The sequence below is a fragment of the Furipterus horrens genome, unplaced genomic scaffold, assembly GCF_987537825.1.
Source record: "Furipterus horrens unplaced genomic scaffold, mFurHor1.1.pri manual_scaffold_7, whole genome shotgun sequence".
Lineage (NCBI taxonomy): Eukaryota > Metazoa > Chordata > Mammalia > Chiroptera > Furipteridae > Furipterus > Furipterus horrens.
Window position 1 is genome coordinate 34,442,182 of NW_028327177.1, and position 16,783 is coordinate 34,458,964.

At 36.8% G+C, this 16,783-nt stretch overlaps 1 protein-coding gene across 2 annotated transcripts in view; it reads right to left on the reverse strand.

Moving 5' to 3' along the window:
• Positions 1-4,378, reverse strand: part of SLC26A7 (solute carrier family 26 member 7) — a 72,714-nt gene extending 68,336 nt beyond the window's left edge. For both annotated transcript variants that reach the window (XM_090282811.1, XM_090282810.1), the window contains exon 1: positions 4,186-4,378. In XM_090282811.1, the coding sequence (XP_090138937.1) occupies positions 4,186-4,378 (193 nt within the window). The remainder of the gene's footprint in view (positions 1-4,185) is intronic.
• Between the last annotated feature and the right edge of the window lie 12,405 nt (positions 4,379-16,783).

Sequence of the window (16,783 nt, forward strand, 5' to 3'; positions counted from 1 at the left end):
TTTATCAGTCTGACACAATCTATGGACTCCTTCCCAGAACACTTTTTAAAACTAAGGACCAGAAAATGTATAGCATTATAGGTAAATAAAGTATATTGGAATATATCAGTGCAGGTTCACAGACCTGAAGTTTCTGTTGATCTTAGTTGAGAACCTAATCTTATGCAATCTCTCTATAAAGTTTTTATTCACAAGTGAGATCAAAGCATTTCAATAAAACATGTTAGAAAATATCTTGACAGGGGAGACAGAGGACTAGGCAGATACGGGAAATACTAGCAGGAAGGGTGGCAATGCATGTAACAGAGACTGGTGGGGACTGTGGCAAAACACAAAGTGCATACCCTATATAAAGGAAGTAGCCTCTATTAACGTCCAGCAAATTTTTGCTACTTGGGATTAGGGGCCCCGTATGGCCATATATTCCCCTTTTTTAAAGAGAAGCCAGGCATCTGGATTTTTATATAAACTATGTTTGTTAAATTGGCTAAAGAAAAAATTAACACTGGGGCAAATAAAACATATCTTTTATCAGATTTGTCTGGTAGGCTGCAAGTTCATAACTTAAAAATAGTAAGAGAAATTAAAAGAACTTAATTACTTATATTTTAATGTACTTTTTTATTATCAATATCTTTATTACATTTGTTTGGAAAATATAAGAATTAATTTAAATTTAATTATTTCCTAGGTTAGTAACATGCTTGCAAAGAAAATCAGAGGCTTCAGGAGCTTAAAGGTTTCTAATTCTTCCACCAAACATTTATTAAAAACCTAATTTTATGTGCCAGGCAATATGCAAGTTGGTAACAATATAAAGATTAAGACATTATCTTTGTTTTCGGAGCATACAGACCAGTGTGGAAAGAGTTGTACCAAGAAATTATAATGGTGATGCTGTAACAGACTATAATCTGTTAAAGCTTCTCATAAAGATATGTAAAAAGTATTAAGAGAGAAAACATACATCTTCCTAGGAGATTGGGGGGAGGGATTCTCAGAGCAGAGATCTCTTTGAGTAGAACTTTGGATCAAGGGTCCATGATTATTAATTATTTAATAGGTTATTCTGAAGAATTGGGCTTTTATACCAGAGGAAATAGGGAATCATTACAGAATTATGAACAGGGAAGTGGCATGTTGAGATTTTTATGATCATTTTGGCTGCAGTACATAATATGGCCTATAGGAGGAGACAAATTAAAAACGAAAACCCACAAAATGACGATTTCAATAGCAAACTACTATAGCAAAGGGCCTGAAATAAAGCTACTTGGTTGGAAACATATGTAAGAACAGAAACAACAGAATCTTGTGGCTAAGGGGCAGAGTGAAAAAAGAGAGGGAAGAGTTGAGAATGACTCTTGAGACTCTTTATGAGAGGTAATCTAGAATAAAAGCTAGCACATAGTCCCTGGAGTTCAAATTCTAATTCTTCTAGCCATTTGCTGTGTGACTTTAAACAAGTTATTTATTCTCTCTATGCCCCAGTTTTGTATAAATGTCAATTGTTCCTACAACAGTGTTTCCAGTTGTACCTGAACATTACTGTTATTATTATTAATTATTATAATTTTGATTCCGATGGTGGTGACATTCAGTTTGTTCATTTAAGACTAATGTTTCATTTAAAATTCTTTTAGAACACTCGAGGTTTACACAGTTGAATGTGTGGTTGAGAAAAAGCTTCATTAGCTAAGCAATGGTGGTTAGAGGTTCTTATTCGTGCAGATTAAATAGCCTGCAGCATTCTGGGGGAAGAAGTCCAGGGTTTGAGTCTCAGGACACTGATGTTTAAAGAGCGGATGGAATAGGAGGCAAAATCTGCAGAGGTTCATAAGAAGAGAAAGCTAGGGGCATAGTAGAAGGAAAACAAAAGTGCAGTGTCTACAACAGATGAGAATAAACGGTTTTAGCAAGACAGAAAATGTTAGAGAAGTCAAGTGATGACTGACAAGCATCTGTATTTAACAACTGTGAAACTTTTAATAAAGTAATTTAAAATGACTCCTTGGTATTTGGCATGTATAAAACACTGAAATGTTAGTTTCTATTACCCCCTTAATTTTAAATGCATTTTTAGTGTGAGAAGAATGGAAGAAACTACTGGATTAAACCATAAAACTATCCACATTTATAAGCCAAAAAATGTTCAATTCAACTATTTCATATAATTCAACTATACTGAGTAACTGAAAAACCTGCTTCAAAGATCAGTAGAATGAAAACAGGTATTTGTTTCTAGTTTTGTGCTATGATGCAAGAGCAAAATTACCCCTTCTTTCTTTTAATTTTTGTGAAGAAATGGACATACAAGGATTGCCAGTATTGTAGTCACACAAATGAAAGGTAATGATATCTAAATGCTTTCCTTACTCTACTTTGTACTATAGTTATTTTCCCTGTAATTTCACCTTTGAGTCTAACATCTGTACGGGTGAAAGCTAAATGCAAAAGTAATTTGAAGAGAAGATATTTGATCCTTTCTAAAGAAATGTCTCCTCTTATTATTAACATTGGTATTATAAATAAGTCTAATTATTTTGGCAGTACAGAGTGTAAAGTATAAAATATTAAGAGTGTTGACTTTGGAATCAAGTCCTGACTATATCACTTATTAGGTATGAGGTCCAGGGAAAATTACTTACTTTCCTAAGCCTCCATTTTTTATGTGGAAAATGGAGAAGAGATTGCTGTCTCTTGGGATTTTGTTAGGATAGGGAAATATACTCCTTGTAACAATGTTAGGATATTTCACTTTTTACATTTCCATAGTGGATAAGCATGAGAAAGCTTGAGAGAATTGTTTTTAAGAAGATAGGTACTTCTAGAAGAATGAGTTTTTCCATATACAACAAAAAATGTTAAAGTCTTTCTAGTGATATAGGTTTGTCCAATCACTGGTAGACTTCCAAAAGAAACAGTAGTAAGATCCATAACTTTATAAAACACAGGAATGAGTAACCTTTGTGCTTTCTATCAGTTGGGAGTTACCCAGTTTTTCTTCATAGCTAATGAAATATATAACTCATAAAATTCCTCAAAATCCATACCCAAATAGTAGCCATATAATTAACTACTATTTACTTAATATAAATTATATCACTAATGACATGTCACAGGTAATTTTATTATATTCCCAACTTTCTTTATTAACCTGATATTTTACAAAGGTCAAAAAAACAAATTGTTTTAAAATATATATTAGTCTTTCATTTCACATTAAGTTAAAGCAAAATAAATGTATAAAATATAGTCAAACTGTCTGGTGAAAAAGCCCTTGTAAATTCATCACCTACTACCATGTATTCAAAATACATGGTAGTGTCTCATTTGAATAAAATTAAATAAAAACAAGGCTGAAAATGGCCTAACCTGCTATTTATTCTGCATTTTTATGAAAAGTTACTATGTTTTGCTGTTCACAAAATAGTCATTAAAAATGTAACACAAGGCTATTCAGAAAAGTTTAAACCCATAAAACATGATAGTATTATGGATCTTAAAGTAAAGCCACTAGTGCAAATGTTTCCAGTCACCTGAAAAACACAAATATACAAACAGGTTTGTTTCAGCTACAGAGCAATTAAATTAAAAGAGTACATATAATTTAATGGTATGCATGATAGTTCAAGACAAGGAGGTAGTGAAACTGCAAGGAAATATAAATCTACAAAGTCTGTGCTAAGGAAAGTGTTCCAAATTCTCAAGGCTGAGAGGTCAGTTCCTTTCCTTGCTATAGTTAGGAAATGATTACCTGAATTAGTTTTAAAAACTCAATAAATATACCTTTAAGGAAACACACACATACACTCACACATGCATGCACACTAGTTAACTAAAAACTTTCACCAAGTGAAACACCTATCTAAATCAGCCTATCATTTAGAATCTGCCTTGGGAAAATTAAAATGAGACTTGTCACCAGTTTAAATGTCTTACTGAGAAATAGATACAGTGCATAATGTGATTCAAAGGTAAACATTAGCTCAAAGGATATACAGGATTCTCTATATATTTATACATATATTCAGTATAACAGTATTCAATGTGTTTATTCCCCCAAAATTAATTCAGTGTTCATTTCATTAGCTAAATTGTAGATCTGAGGTCTCAATATTCCTCCACTGAAGCAAAGTGACATTTATTCTGTTTAAGACAGGAAAAACAAATGTAGTACATTACCTTGTGTCACCTGTTGAACTGCCAACATTATACCAGACACAGTGTCTGGAAGCAAGTTTTCTTTCAGATTGTAATGTAGTGCCCATTCCAAAATAGGTAGCCTCCTTCTACACCACTGTTTAAAGTCTTCACAGTGGGGGGTATTCATCCTGCTCCAGAGCACACTCTTCCTTTTTCTCTTTGCCCCTGTCATTTTTCAGATTCCTTCTTCTAGAAGTAAACTTTAGACCAAAAAATAATGTTGTAGAACACCTCCTTTCAACGTGAGGCTCTGATTCGTCTGTGGTTTACAATGTCAAAGCTATCCAAAAAATAAAACAATAAAAATGAGAGAGATACGGATAAAGATTAACAGATGAACTTAAATATATGCAGCTGGGCTGTATGTATTATTGTGGTACAGCTAATCATTCTAGATAAAAATACAGATTAAAACCTTGAATTCTTATCCGAACGATATGGAGAAATGGTTCCTGTTATTATAATATTTTTCCAATCTTGGAAAAATAATGGGTTCAGTGTTAAATTGGTCTAGAGCTCTCTCACTAATAAATTCCCTTATATTCACTGTAGTCTTACATTTTTGGTTCCGATCCCAATGGCTAATGTAGCTCTGGGCGTGTGTTGGCAGTGGGCTGGGTTATGCTAATGAAAACAGGAAGCATTCAACTAGTTAAGACTCTCCCTATAAGCTATACAAAATCATAAAACTGCCAGAGGGGTCTGTTCTGCAAAATAAAATCAGAGAAACTGGATTTACTTCTTTGGGAAGTATACATTTACAGTTCTGCAAAATTCAGCAACGTAAGAAAGCATTGCTAAATGTCCTGTCTTTTTTAGTCCCTGGGAGCTGAGATTTTCATTTACAAACAACTAGATTTATTTGTATTATATAATCCATTTCAAAATTTTATAAATATATTATATATACTGAGTATATATTACTTTCATAATAAAAATTTACGATAAAATTTTTTCAAAACCTATCTAGGTAATAAATTCAAATCTATACTGACAAAATAAAAATAATTGAAAGCTTGACTGAAATCACAATTGCAGTCCCACTGAGAAAAAAAGCTTTCGCAGCTTGCCTAGACCCTTTGTTTCAGTAGATAATTATATTCACTGTCTGCTACATATTGACTCTTCAGCATATCTCTATACTAACTTAACTAGTTCCCTGGTCTCTTCCTTGGACTAAACATTTACTCAATTCTTACCTCTTCCATGAAACATTCTCTGGTTTCTCATCAGCTCTGATCTTGCTGTACACCCAACATCCAGGTAACCCTCAAGCTATTCTTAGGTGCACAGCTATAATCATTCTCATTGTCTATTGGTTTTCTTCCTTGAAATCTATTTCATGTGATTTGATCCAGTCAGGCTGATGAGATTATAAATTCCTTGTGAGTAGGGATTATTCACATAACTTGCTTTGCCACCTTCCTAGGACCTAATAAAAGGTTCTGCAGACATAGAAGCCACTCTTTAAGAATTAACACATGAATTGAATGTCTCTATCCCTGAAATTACCCAAGAATTATTTATGTCTTTTTCAGCTTTGTTTCAGGTTATGCTATTAAAGAATCATGGGAATCAGTAGAGAGAAAAATAGTTAGAGACAGTAATGGGGAAACTAAGGAGAGATTGTATCTTTACTTGCTGGACTTCTCCCCATTCTCTCACAATCTAGGGGGAAGGCTGTCATGTCAGGGTGACTGTAGCCAGGATCCTCACCTCCACACGCATGTATTTTCATTCACCACAGGCTGAAACGATAGAGTAGAGGTCGGCTACCACCATGAATGTGTGGCTCGTAGTGGCAACTCTGTTGGAGGCTTGGGCACCCACGCAAGATTGGGAGGGTGCAGAGTGACTTCTGAGGCAATAGGGAAGGCTCTGCTGAAGATAGGGAAACTCTAGAAGAGAAGCGCTGGGGTGGGAGCAGGCACTGGGCGCTGCTGTTTCTCACTGTTCTGTGTAAAACAGACACTCCCTTGCATTAGAGGCACAGGTCCCAGAGTCGAGAGAGAGGACCTGAGCTTGGGGCCACAGCTGAGCTTCCTGGAAGGCATGACGGTTATTAGGGGCAGAACAAGTTGACAGAAGGGCCCGGGTCGGAACAGGTGGTTCTGTAAAGGGGTCAGTGAAACAGGTCGTAAACTTTGAGGAGGAGGAGGAGGAAGAGGAGGTTAGGGAGGGTCAGACCCCGTCCCTGTTTCAGGCAAGACCTGCGATAACACGGAAGATTAAGACTGTGTGTTCCGGAATGGCGGCGCCGAGCCCAACCCCCTCCTCAAGTGAAATTGGGAAGCTGACTTCAGCAAAGGGGGGCGGCGTCCATGGTGGCTTGGTTGCTAAGATTATGGAATTTAGCAGTGAATGGCATTTGCTTTCCAGCCAGGAAATGAGAAAGCTTACACCAGTCACCATGCACTAAGCGCTCCAAGATGCAAGCCAGACTGCAGGTGAACACCCCCTGCGGGAATCGCATTATGGTGGCTGCTTGCTTTACACTCCTGAGCCCGGGAGATTTGCCATCTACAACCAGTAGATGGCAGTCATATGTGGCGTTACAGCAGATGTTGGGAGAGCTGGGAACTTACTATGTTGATGATAATGCTGACTTTTTACTTTCTTACAGGTTTAGAATCTGCTGCGCCTGCTTTGCTGAACATGAACAAGATACAAGGACCTGGTTTATCACTAAAGTTCTTGGGGGTTGTCTGGTTGGGTAAGACAAGGTTAATGCCAGAGGCAGTAATTGATAAAGTATAGGCATTTCCAACCACCACAATGGTCAGGCAGTTACAGGAATTCTTGGCTGTGTCAGGCTATCAGAGGGTGTTTATTTTGCATTCGGCACAAATTCTGAAACCTTTCTATCACCTGATACAGAAAGGGGTCAGGTGGGACTGGGAACATAGACATGAAATGGCTCTTGCTGCAGCTAAACAGGCCATAAAAACAGCGGAGACCTTGCGAGTTTTGGATCCGATACAACCCTGTGAGTTGGATGTCCATGTCACCCCTGAAGAGAATAATTGGGAGCTAAGGCAACTTTTGACTCCATGGTTGCCCACGTGGCTAGAATCTGGATGGATAAGTGGCTCATAGGCCCTTGTGGGGCAATAACTATGGACATTAGAGCAGCAGAAACAGGTAACCCGGTACCATGTTACTGGACATGCCCCATTAGCCTCACCTGGAAATGATGAGGCAGATACCCTTGCTTGGATACAGTGGCTAGAAACTCAGATGCACCCACCTGGCTCCATAGACAACCCCTTCACATAGGTCAGTGCACTATGTGGGGATTGCCCCTGACCTTTGAAGTAGTGGCATTCCTTGCCAGGCACGCTGACCAACAAACAACAAAGAAGCACTTAGAAAAACTGCCGCCTATGGCCACCTCCTAATTATAGAGAGTGAACAACGAACTCATTTCACTGGAAAGGGTTATAGGCCTGGGTAAAGGATCTGGGCAGCCAATGAAAGTTTCACGTCCTGTTTAGTCCACAGGGGGCTGGCATCACTGAAAGGTATAACAGTCTGTTAAAAGGGCACTTATGGAGAAGGCAGGCTCTATGACTCTGTGCTCCAATTAGCCTCAGCCCCCTTTACAGCTGCACGTATGCACCAAAGATGATATGTTGAAGCCTGATTTTGTAAGACAGAATAACTTTCTCTTGCCTACACCAACAGCCTTGAATCCAGGTGACACAATGCAATGGACATCGTCTTGGAAATTTCACCACATAGATTAATGATGGTTAGCATTAGTGGCCCCATGGGACCAAGGTATTCAAGCCAACTTGATGTATATACCTTGGGTAATAGCCACATGGTCATGGTGGTATACCCGAAGGGTGCAGAGGCCACAAGCATTCTGTGGGGCAGTTTTGTTCTTTTATTATGTTCAGTGCATGCCCCTCCTTGCATATCGACCCAAAGAGTGACAACCCTAGAGAGGGGAGTAAACATGTAGTACATAAAACCGGGGAGGGGCCCTATATCTGTTATTGTGTTATTTCAAGATTCCTCTTTAGCATGTAGTATACTGGACAGGCAGGACTCACCCTTGTTAGTACCACTAAACATGTTTCTATCGCCCTTAAGATTGGTCTATAGGAATGTGTACATGGCCTGGGCAGCACCTTCGCTGATGTGGCAAACACCTCGGCATGCTGGGCCTGCACAGAGATGCCAAGCAGCACTGCCACTGGCTTACCATGGAGAGTGCAACATGTCAACGACTCTGCGTGGCAGTGGCTGCGCCATTGGACTGATGCTGACCCACTGGGGACCCAGTGGGCCTCCCTAGCCTCTGGATAGTGTACAGTTTCAATTATGCGTTATAGTTAGTATTTTCTTGTTGTTCCAGCCTGTATTGCTACTCTGGAATTTGGATACAGTGTTCCAGTTTTCTCGCACAGAGCCCCATGCGGAAGATCACTATCGCATAGATTGTAAGGCAAGAATCTTGGAGGCGTGGAGTGTTGTGTCAGGGTGACTGTAGCCAGGATCCTTGCCTCGCCTCCATACTCGTGTATTTTCACTTGCCTAGGTCACCCTTATCTAAGAGATTCTTTCTACATAAGCATTACACAGCTCAGACTGTCCGGTGCCACCTTTTTTAACTTCATGTATATATGCAGGCCCCTGCTGTTCAATTGGTATGGATGATATTCGCTCCCCAAGTCCTTGCCTGCCACTGCAGGACAAGAGTGAAGGCAGATGATCTCTTGGCCCCTGTTCTGGCTCACCACCAGGATAATTGAAAGACAGATTCTGCTCTTGACCTCGCCCCCAGGAGCAAGATTGAACTGGTATGAATCCTCCTCCAAGGCCCCACTGTCATTTTTCAGTCTCGCTGAATCTCAAGTAAACCTGGCTGGTGTTGAACTCCTGTGCTGCTGCAAAGGCCTATCTCTTTCCAACACAACTCTTTTTTCTTACATTATGAAATCTGTAGAATGGAAAGAGGAAAAACTAGATAGTGAAAGCAAGAGAAAGGGAGGAGACATAACAGAGAGAGAAAACCTCGTGGTCTGGGGTTTCAGAGTCCTAGAGGGTTAGCATGTAGGAGCCTCTGAAACAATTACAAAGTATGGGTAATTGAACCAGACTTGAATGAGGAAAGAGTCCTCTAAGAAATATTATTCAGATTATAAATTGGATCACCTTTAATAGTCTTTGAGAGGTCCTCATAAAGATTGAAATTCTCACATTGCTATGCTACTAAATTTATTGAGGTAACATTGGTTAATAAGATTATATAAATTTCAAGTGTACATAATCTGTATATTGATTGCATGGTGTGCTCACCACTCAAAGTCAAATCATCTTCTGTCACCATATTCTTGACCCCCTTAACCCTCTACTGCCTTCTCATTTTACTTTTGATTGTGGCATTATGCTTCTTTGAACATGATCTGTGTGGGGGCTGGAACACCTAAAGTACTGATTTATAACCGGATTACCTTTGGAAATATACTCATAAATCAATTCCAAATCCATGCTTACTTAGTCCATGGTCAATCTTCATGGCTTTGTATACTTTGTGTCAGGGATTAATAGGGCAAAATGTAGAACATTTTATTCATTTTTCTAGTTATTAAATAGTCAAATTACTATTATAAAACAGAAAATTTTAGAAAGTATAGAAAAGTATTAGAAAAATAAAAATATGTTCCATAACCACATTGTTGATTAAAATTTGGGTATAGCTTACTCTAGTTTTTCTTGTGTATAAGAAGTTTTTCTTTATGTAGCTGAGACATTGCTATACACATAATTTTCAGTTTTACTGAGCATTATATCATAAGCCTTTGCCTTATCATGAAAAACTCTTAGAGAACACCATTTTTTAAGTGACTGCATAGTATTCCTTCATTAAGATGTACCATAGTTTACATACCCATTTTCTGAGGAGTAAATACTTTGGTTCTTCCAAGGTTTTTGTTTGTTTGTTTTATTTTGTTTTGTTTTACAGATAACACTGGGATTCACATCTTTAGGCATAAATCTTAAACCAGATTTCTGACTTCTGACTATTTTCATATAAGTAAAACTGTTAGGGCCTAACTAACTCAAAGAATCATTACTAGTGATGTCATTTTCATTAGTGTATATTTTTCCCATGCTCCAATAAGGCATTTTTGGGTTAATATCTTATACCAGCTCAGATGAATAATAAACTCATCCTTTACGTAGTCTCATTAAGACACTCTTCAACCCGTCACATGTTGACTTTCACACTTGACAAGGCCTAGTTTTCTGGATCAACTAGAGCACTCATGCTTAGAATTTCCTGGGACCTTGAAATCATAGAACATATTTTTCTTTTGAGCTAGTTTTTACTTGCTGGTTTATGTTTCATATCCAAAAACATGATTCAAATATGGGCTACCGGTAACATCTTGTTACCATAAAGCACATAACAATATTCAAAAATTTTCAGTGCTCAAGCTTATTTCTTTTAGGAAGTCATATTGGGTGGCTAAGCATAACTCAGACAGTGGACTCAAATAGAAAATAAAAGTTAATAATTATAGATTTATAATTTATTGACGGTCTAGACAAATACTCAATTTTGGTTTATAGAAAATTTAAAATTTTAAGAGACTTTCCAGGCCTTCCATAAAATGTTTCTTTCACTTTAAGAAGTAGCATACAGAGAACAAAACCAGAGTTCTCTTTCTCCCCATTAATTAGTGGCCTAATTAAAATTTACCCCAGAAGTTGCAAGGCTTATATTACACTTAGTTTTCGATATTTTGCACCATATTCATTATATTATTGGCAGTAAAATATACACATAGTAGAGCAGATAAGTCAAGTTCCAGGGAACATTACCTTTTATTCATGTTGAAAGAACAACAACAACAAAAATATTTGAAGTATTATACTGTGGAGCCAGACAACTAACCAACATATTGGCAAGCAAAGCTGAAATTCCATGCCAGCTTTTCAAGGTCTTTGAGGGGTGGATTTAGATAAGTAAGGAAGCAAGGGCAGTGCCTGGTATATGGGAGAAGCACTGATAAATGTTAGTTGTTAGTAACTATAAATTTCTTTCATTAGTTTCAAGATGATTTGAATAATGTCTATATTTTAACAATTTTAAATTGAGCTTTTACTATTCCTTAGTGCATCAAAAGCATAAAGAACATGATATATGTCTTACTTCCCATTGTTATTCAATAGAATAGAATGTTTTCTTCTCCTGGATGGACACTCCTAGCCAGTTTATAATTTTTTGCAAACTGCTCTACTTATTCAAACTCCACAATGAATAACAACCCAAACCTATTTCAATCTCCCTGTTTTGAACCCAGAATTCTGACTTGCACTGCAGCATTATTCGTCCTCAGAAATTGGTCACATACTCCTGTCTAGTTTGGAGATCTTCATGCCAACTACAGTCTCCCTACTCAAACTCAAAAGTTTGTCATGTCCTTAAGTGGTCCTGAAACTTTTAAACTCTTGGCTAAACTTTATCTTCTGATATTTATCCTCCGTGTTTTTAATATGTTTAATATAAAGGTCATCCATATCCTGTGCCAATATGGATGAGTTAGTTCTTCAGTTGAAATACTGAAATGAGGAGTTAAGAATTCTGAGGAAGTGCATACATACTCAGCAAGTTTGCATAGATCTGTTAGCGATATCTGCCATGGGCATTGGTAGGAGTGTAAATATACCATTTTGCTCTAGAAATATTTAGTCTAATGCAGCTATGTGAGGTAGCAGAAATATTTTCTCATATTTGCATCTATAAACCACTTTTAACAAATTAACTGTGGGTCTCAATCCAGTCTATAAAAACAAGGTTTTATTGTACCTAGAAACTTAAAACTAGGACAATTATGCTTAGTAGCACACAGTATTTATGCCTATCAATTCTTTTAGTGTCTATAAAGAAGTAATTACTTTTGATAGGCAGTCTACTAACCTGTAACTTAAAAGAAAATGGCCACCTAATTAAATATATATTCCAACAGTCTCCAATGCAATAAACATGCTTATTATTTGAAGACACTGTTTTAAAAATTATACAGGATGGTCAGACTGTTTTCTAATTCATCTTTATGTTTTATCCACCTTTAAGGCAGTCCCAAGAAGGAGGGAGCATTATATTTTAAAAGATTTAACATAATTAGGATTGTGTTAAAGACGATCCAAGGACAAAAATTTAAGAGTTCAAGGTCTCACCTGCCCTTCTGGAACTGATTTCTGAGATTAAGAATATAGCAAATCTTACATATGGTCTTTCCCACATTCTGGTCAACATCTTGAGCAGATAATGCTCAAAACTGAATGCAATATAAGTGTCGGGCTCAAGATAATCCTCAGCTAACGAGACTAATGTGGGAAAGATAGAGAGAATACAATTCCTTTCTTGCTCATCTTAATTCTTTTGACAAATCCTCATTTGTTGACAATTGAATTAGATTGAAAATTAAAAGGCATGAATAGATGCAAGAATGTAGTAGGGGTAGACACCATATAAAATGGCAAAAAATTGGAGGCCAAAGAATGTCAAAAAGAAATATTTTTATGTGGCAGGGCATATTGTAATGCCATTGTGACAATAGAAATAAGAACTGAATATCTCAGACTTGACCACCAGAAGGTGATGATCTGTCACAAGAAGGGAAATAATACAGAGAGACTGAAATAAACAATTAGAGAAGGAAAGCTGTCAAACACAGAGGGGAAATAAAGATGAGGGCTAAGACAAGTATGGAATTCAGGAATTAGAAAGTCATTGAATAACTTGGGAGATGAGTAATGGGTACAGATTGCAGTTGTTTAAAGAGTCAATGGATGATAAGAAAATAGGGGCTACTCTTTCAAGAAGTATAATCAAAGGAAGCTTGAGATGTGTTTCTTTGTTTTTAAATTTTAAAGATTTTGTTTATTCATTCTTAAAGAGAGGGGAATGGAAGGAGAAAGAGAAAAAGAGAAACATCAATCAGAGGCCTCCTGCATGCGCCCGACAAGGGTCCAAAACCAGGCACTTGCCCGAACTGGGAACTGAACTCATGACCCTTTGCCTTGTGGGACAACACTCAACCAACTGAGCCACTCTGGTCAGGGCAAAGCTTGAGGTTTTTTGAGGTAGAAATCTCTAATCACTTAACAGATGTGAAAAGACATAATAGAGAGAGAAAGAGTGAAAATGAGACAAGCAGGATGATATCAGATGGAATAAGTCCCAAAAATAAGTAGGAAGCAAAAGAATAAAGGGCACTGACCACAGGCTCATCCCCTAAAAGGGCAAATATACTATATATTCCTTAGACACGAACCAAGGGGTTATATAGAGAGATGAGAAAGAGTCCTAGAGACAAAAAAAAAAAAAAAAAAAAAAAAAAAAAATCTGAGTTTTTGTTAAACTGATCCAAATTAACTGGAATAATAGGTAAAGTAATGTTGCCAAATATAGCAAGTTAAAACAGAAGACACCTAGTTAAATTTGAATTTCAGATGAAGAATAATTTTTATTTTTAAGTATAGATATGCCTCATGCAATATTTGGAACATATTTTTTTTTTAATCAATGTGTTTGCATAGGGCATATTTGCAAAAGTCATTTACCTGAAACACAAAATTTAATAGGCATCCTGGGTTTCATCTAGCAATTCTAAATTAAAAGTTATCTGTTGTGTATATAAAATAGACACAGAGTTTTTTTACTAATACCCATTTCCAATAATACCTTTTAAAAGAAATGGAAAGACAGCCATATTATATTTATGTTAAATACACTCCACTATTTTTCTGTACCACTAACTTGCTGTGTGAACCAGCAACCACGTCTGTCAACGAAGGGGCCAGACCAGCAGTCAGATAGGGTTTGAATTTCATTTCTGCCACTTCTTAGCTTTGCTAACTTTAGCATGTTTGGTTGACAGAAGGGTTGAATGAAATCATTTACCTATAATAATAAGCACAGACTGCCTCACAGAATAAGCAGTTCACAAATATTAGTCATTGGCATGGTGGCAAATGGTACTAGGAGTATCAGTGGTTGTAGTACTAGTTTTTTTCCTTCATTCTAAGCATTTGTATATTTTATGTAGTATAGAGTTTTATCAGAACTATATGTAAAAATAATGACAGTCTGTAGTAGTTTTATTTCAGGCTGGTAAATCAGATATTCATATTTAAACTATAAACAATATATTTATAATAAATATAAATAGTGCTTCCTATGTAACTTTTACATAGTTAATGGAGCTTCTGATACTAACTCTGTGAAGCAACAGTGTCACCTAGTGGTTGTCAAGTCCATAATGAACGATTAAGAACACCTGGATACAAGTTGCTAGGGTTTGAATTTGCACAGAACTTATCAAATTCATACCAGTGATGACCATTGATGGTAATTAATATTTTCAATAATATATCACATCAACTTTCTCACTTTGAATGGTGCATGGTCTTTCCACAGGAAGGTGCTTTTACCTGCCTTCACCTGACAGTCTAATATACTTTGATGAAGAAACAAATTCCTGTTGTACAAAATGTTTTAATTATAATTACTTGAGTGGATTTTGTACTTCTCACAACTTCTCCTAACTCTATTATTGCCTGAAAGCCTTGGAAGAAGGGTAGGAGTGGTGGGGAGAGCTGGAAATAGAAAGCCTGAGACTTGCTCAATTACCAGCTTCAATTTTTTCCCTCTGTCTAGGTTAGAGATCCCTGATTTCTTTCTGATGCAACCAAGAAGATCCATGATTTTCTTTGGGAAAAGAAACTTATTTTCCTGAAACTCAAATTGAAATGTAACTATTCTGTTACAAATTTTGTGTCTATTAAATAGGGACCAATGTATATTCTGTATATATCATATTATTTAGCTTCTGTCCTGAGGGCTTCTCAAAGAGATAAAAGATTTATAGCTCACAGGGTTATGCACATAAGGAAAAATGTTAAAAAGTAATGAAGAGTGCAGTTTTTCTTCATTTCCAGAAATGTAAAGAGAAATTAAGAATTCCAAGTAGCCTCTGTGGGAGTCAAGAGTCTTTACTCTGACCCTACTAAATCTATTTCTTATACGAGAATATTATAGAAGTCCCAAACCATAATCCCATTGCCTAGTGGCCAGCAAATAATTCAATTAAGTAAACTTGGCCTTAAAATTGGTAATACACCAACTTAAATATGACTCAAGAGTTATTAATCAGTGACTGTTAGAAATACTTCTTGAGTCTGTGAGAAAATATCTATATTTTAAACACCTGTAAGGAGTCTTTCCTTTTATAACTTTTGAACTGATTTTTAGAAAGAGAGAGAAACACTGATTTGTTGTTCCACTTATTTATGCATTCCATTGGTTGATTCTTTTACGTGCCCTGACCAGGGATGGAACCCTCAACCTTGGCGTATTGGATGATACTCTAACCAGCTGAGCTACTTGGCCAGGGCAGGAATCTTTCCTTTTAAAGAACCAGTCTTTTAGGGGTATATATTTTAAAATCCCCAGAGAGTAATTCTCAATTACCAAAATATTTCTGTGGCTCTCAGACCTCTGATAGTTCTTTATATGCCCTAAACTCTACTTCAACCAAAACCTTTCATAAATAGTTCATGGCTGACATTGTTTTACAATGTTTCTAGGCTGGTGGGAATTCTGATTTTTTAATCTTTTTCTCCTAATAGGAATGAGTAAGGTTATGCATGTGGATAATTTATTAGAAAGTGCATTCCAGAGTCCCTAAAGTCAGCCCTAATCATGAACAAGATTTTCTGTAATATTCCTTCCCATTTCTTCTAGTTGCTTCTTCTCTTCTTCATGCTTATTTTTATGACTTAGGGACCAAGCCCTCAATTACCAGAAGTAGTTAGCTTAGACTCAGTTCTGCCCTTCAGATATCCCCAGGCATAACCATGGATCCAAAACATTCAGTCCTCTAAAGACATCAAATTTCTATGTACCTGGAAACCAGCTCACTAATTTATGTCATGTCTATTTGCAGGGCACCAATGACTACTATTAAGCAAAAAGCTGAGGTTTAAGTAACAGGAGGTATGGCACAGTCTATTTGAACTCATCTACGTGAGTGAGTTAAAGAAAAGAATGGCATGCTCTCTCTTGAGTGCACTGCTTACCTAAAATCATATGAGAAAACCAAGAAGCGACACAAAGACATTTTGGTCATAGCATGTCCATTCACTGAATTGAAGACTGTTTGCAATCATGTATCCCATTTGAAAAAATACAGGGGTTTCATTCATGTGTGGCTGTTTTACTTAAGAGCATCAAATACTTCAAAAGTTAGTTTCTCAATTCTCTTATTAGACTTGAGAACAGAAAATGAATTTTATACAGATGAAAAGAAGGCAATGATACAGGCCCTTCACTGTTAAGTCTCCATAGCATTTTCAAAAATAATAAAGAACCCACCCAATTTTAACCCATGAAAAAATAATAACATGTGTATGTACATATACAGTTGACCCTTGAACAATCCAGAGGCTAGGGGCACTGACACCCTATGCACTTGAAAATCCAAGTATAATTTTGACTCCCCCAAAACTTAACTATTGGCCAGAAGCTTTACTGATAACATAAACAGTTGATTAA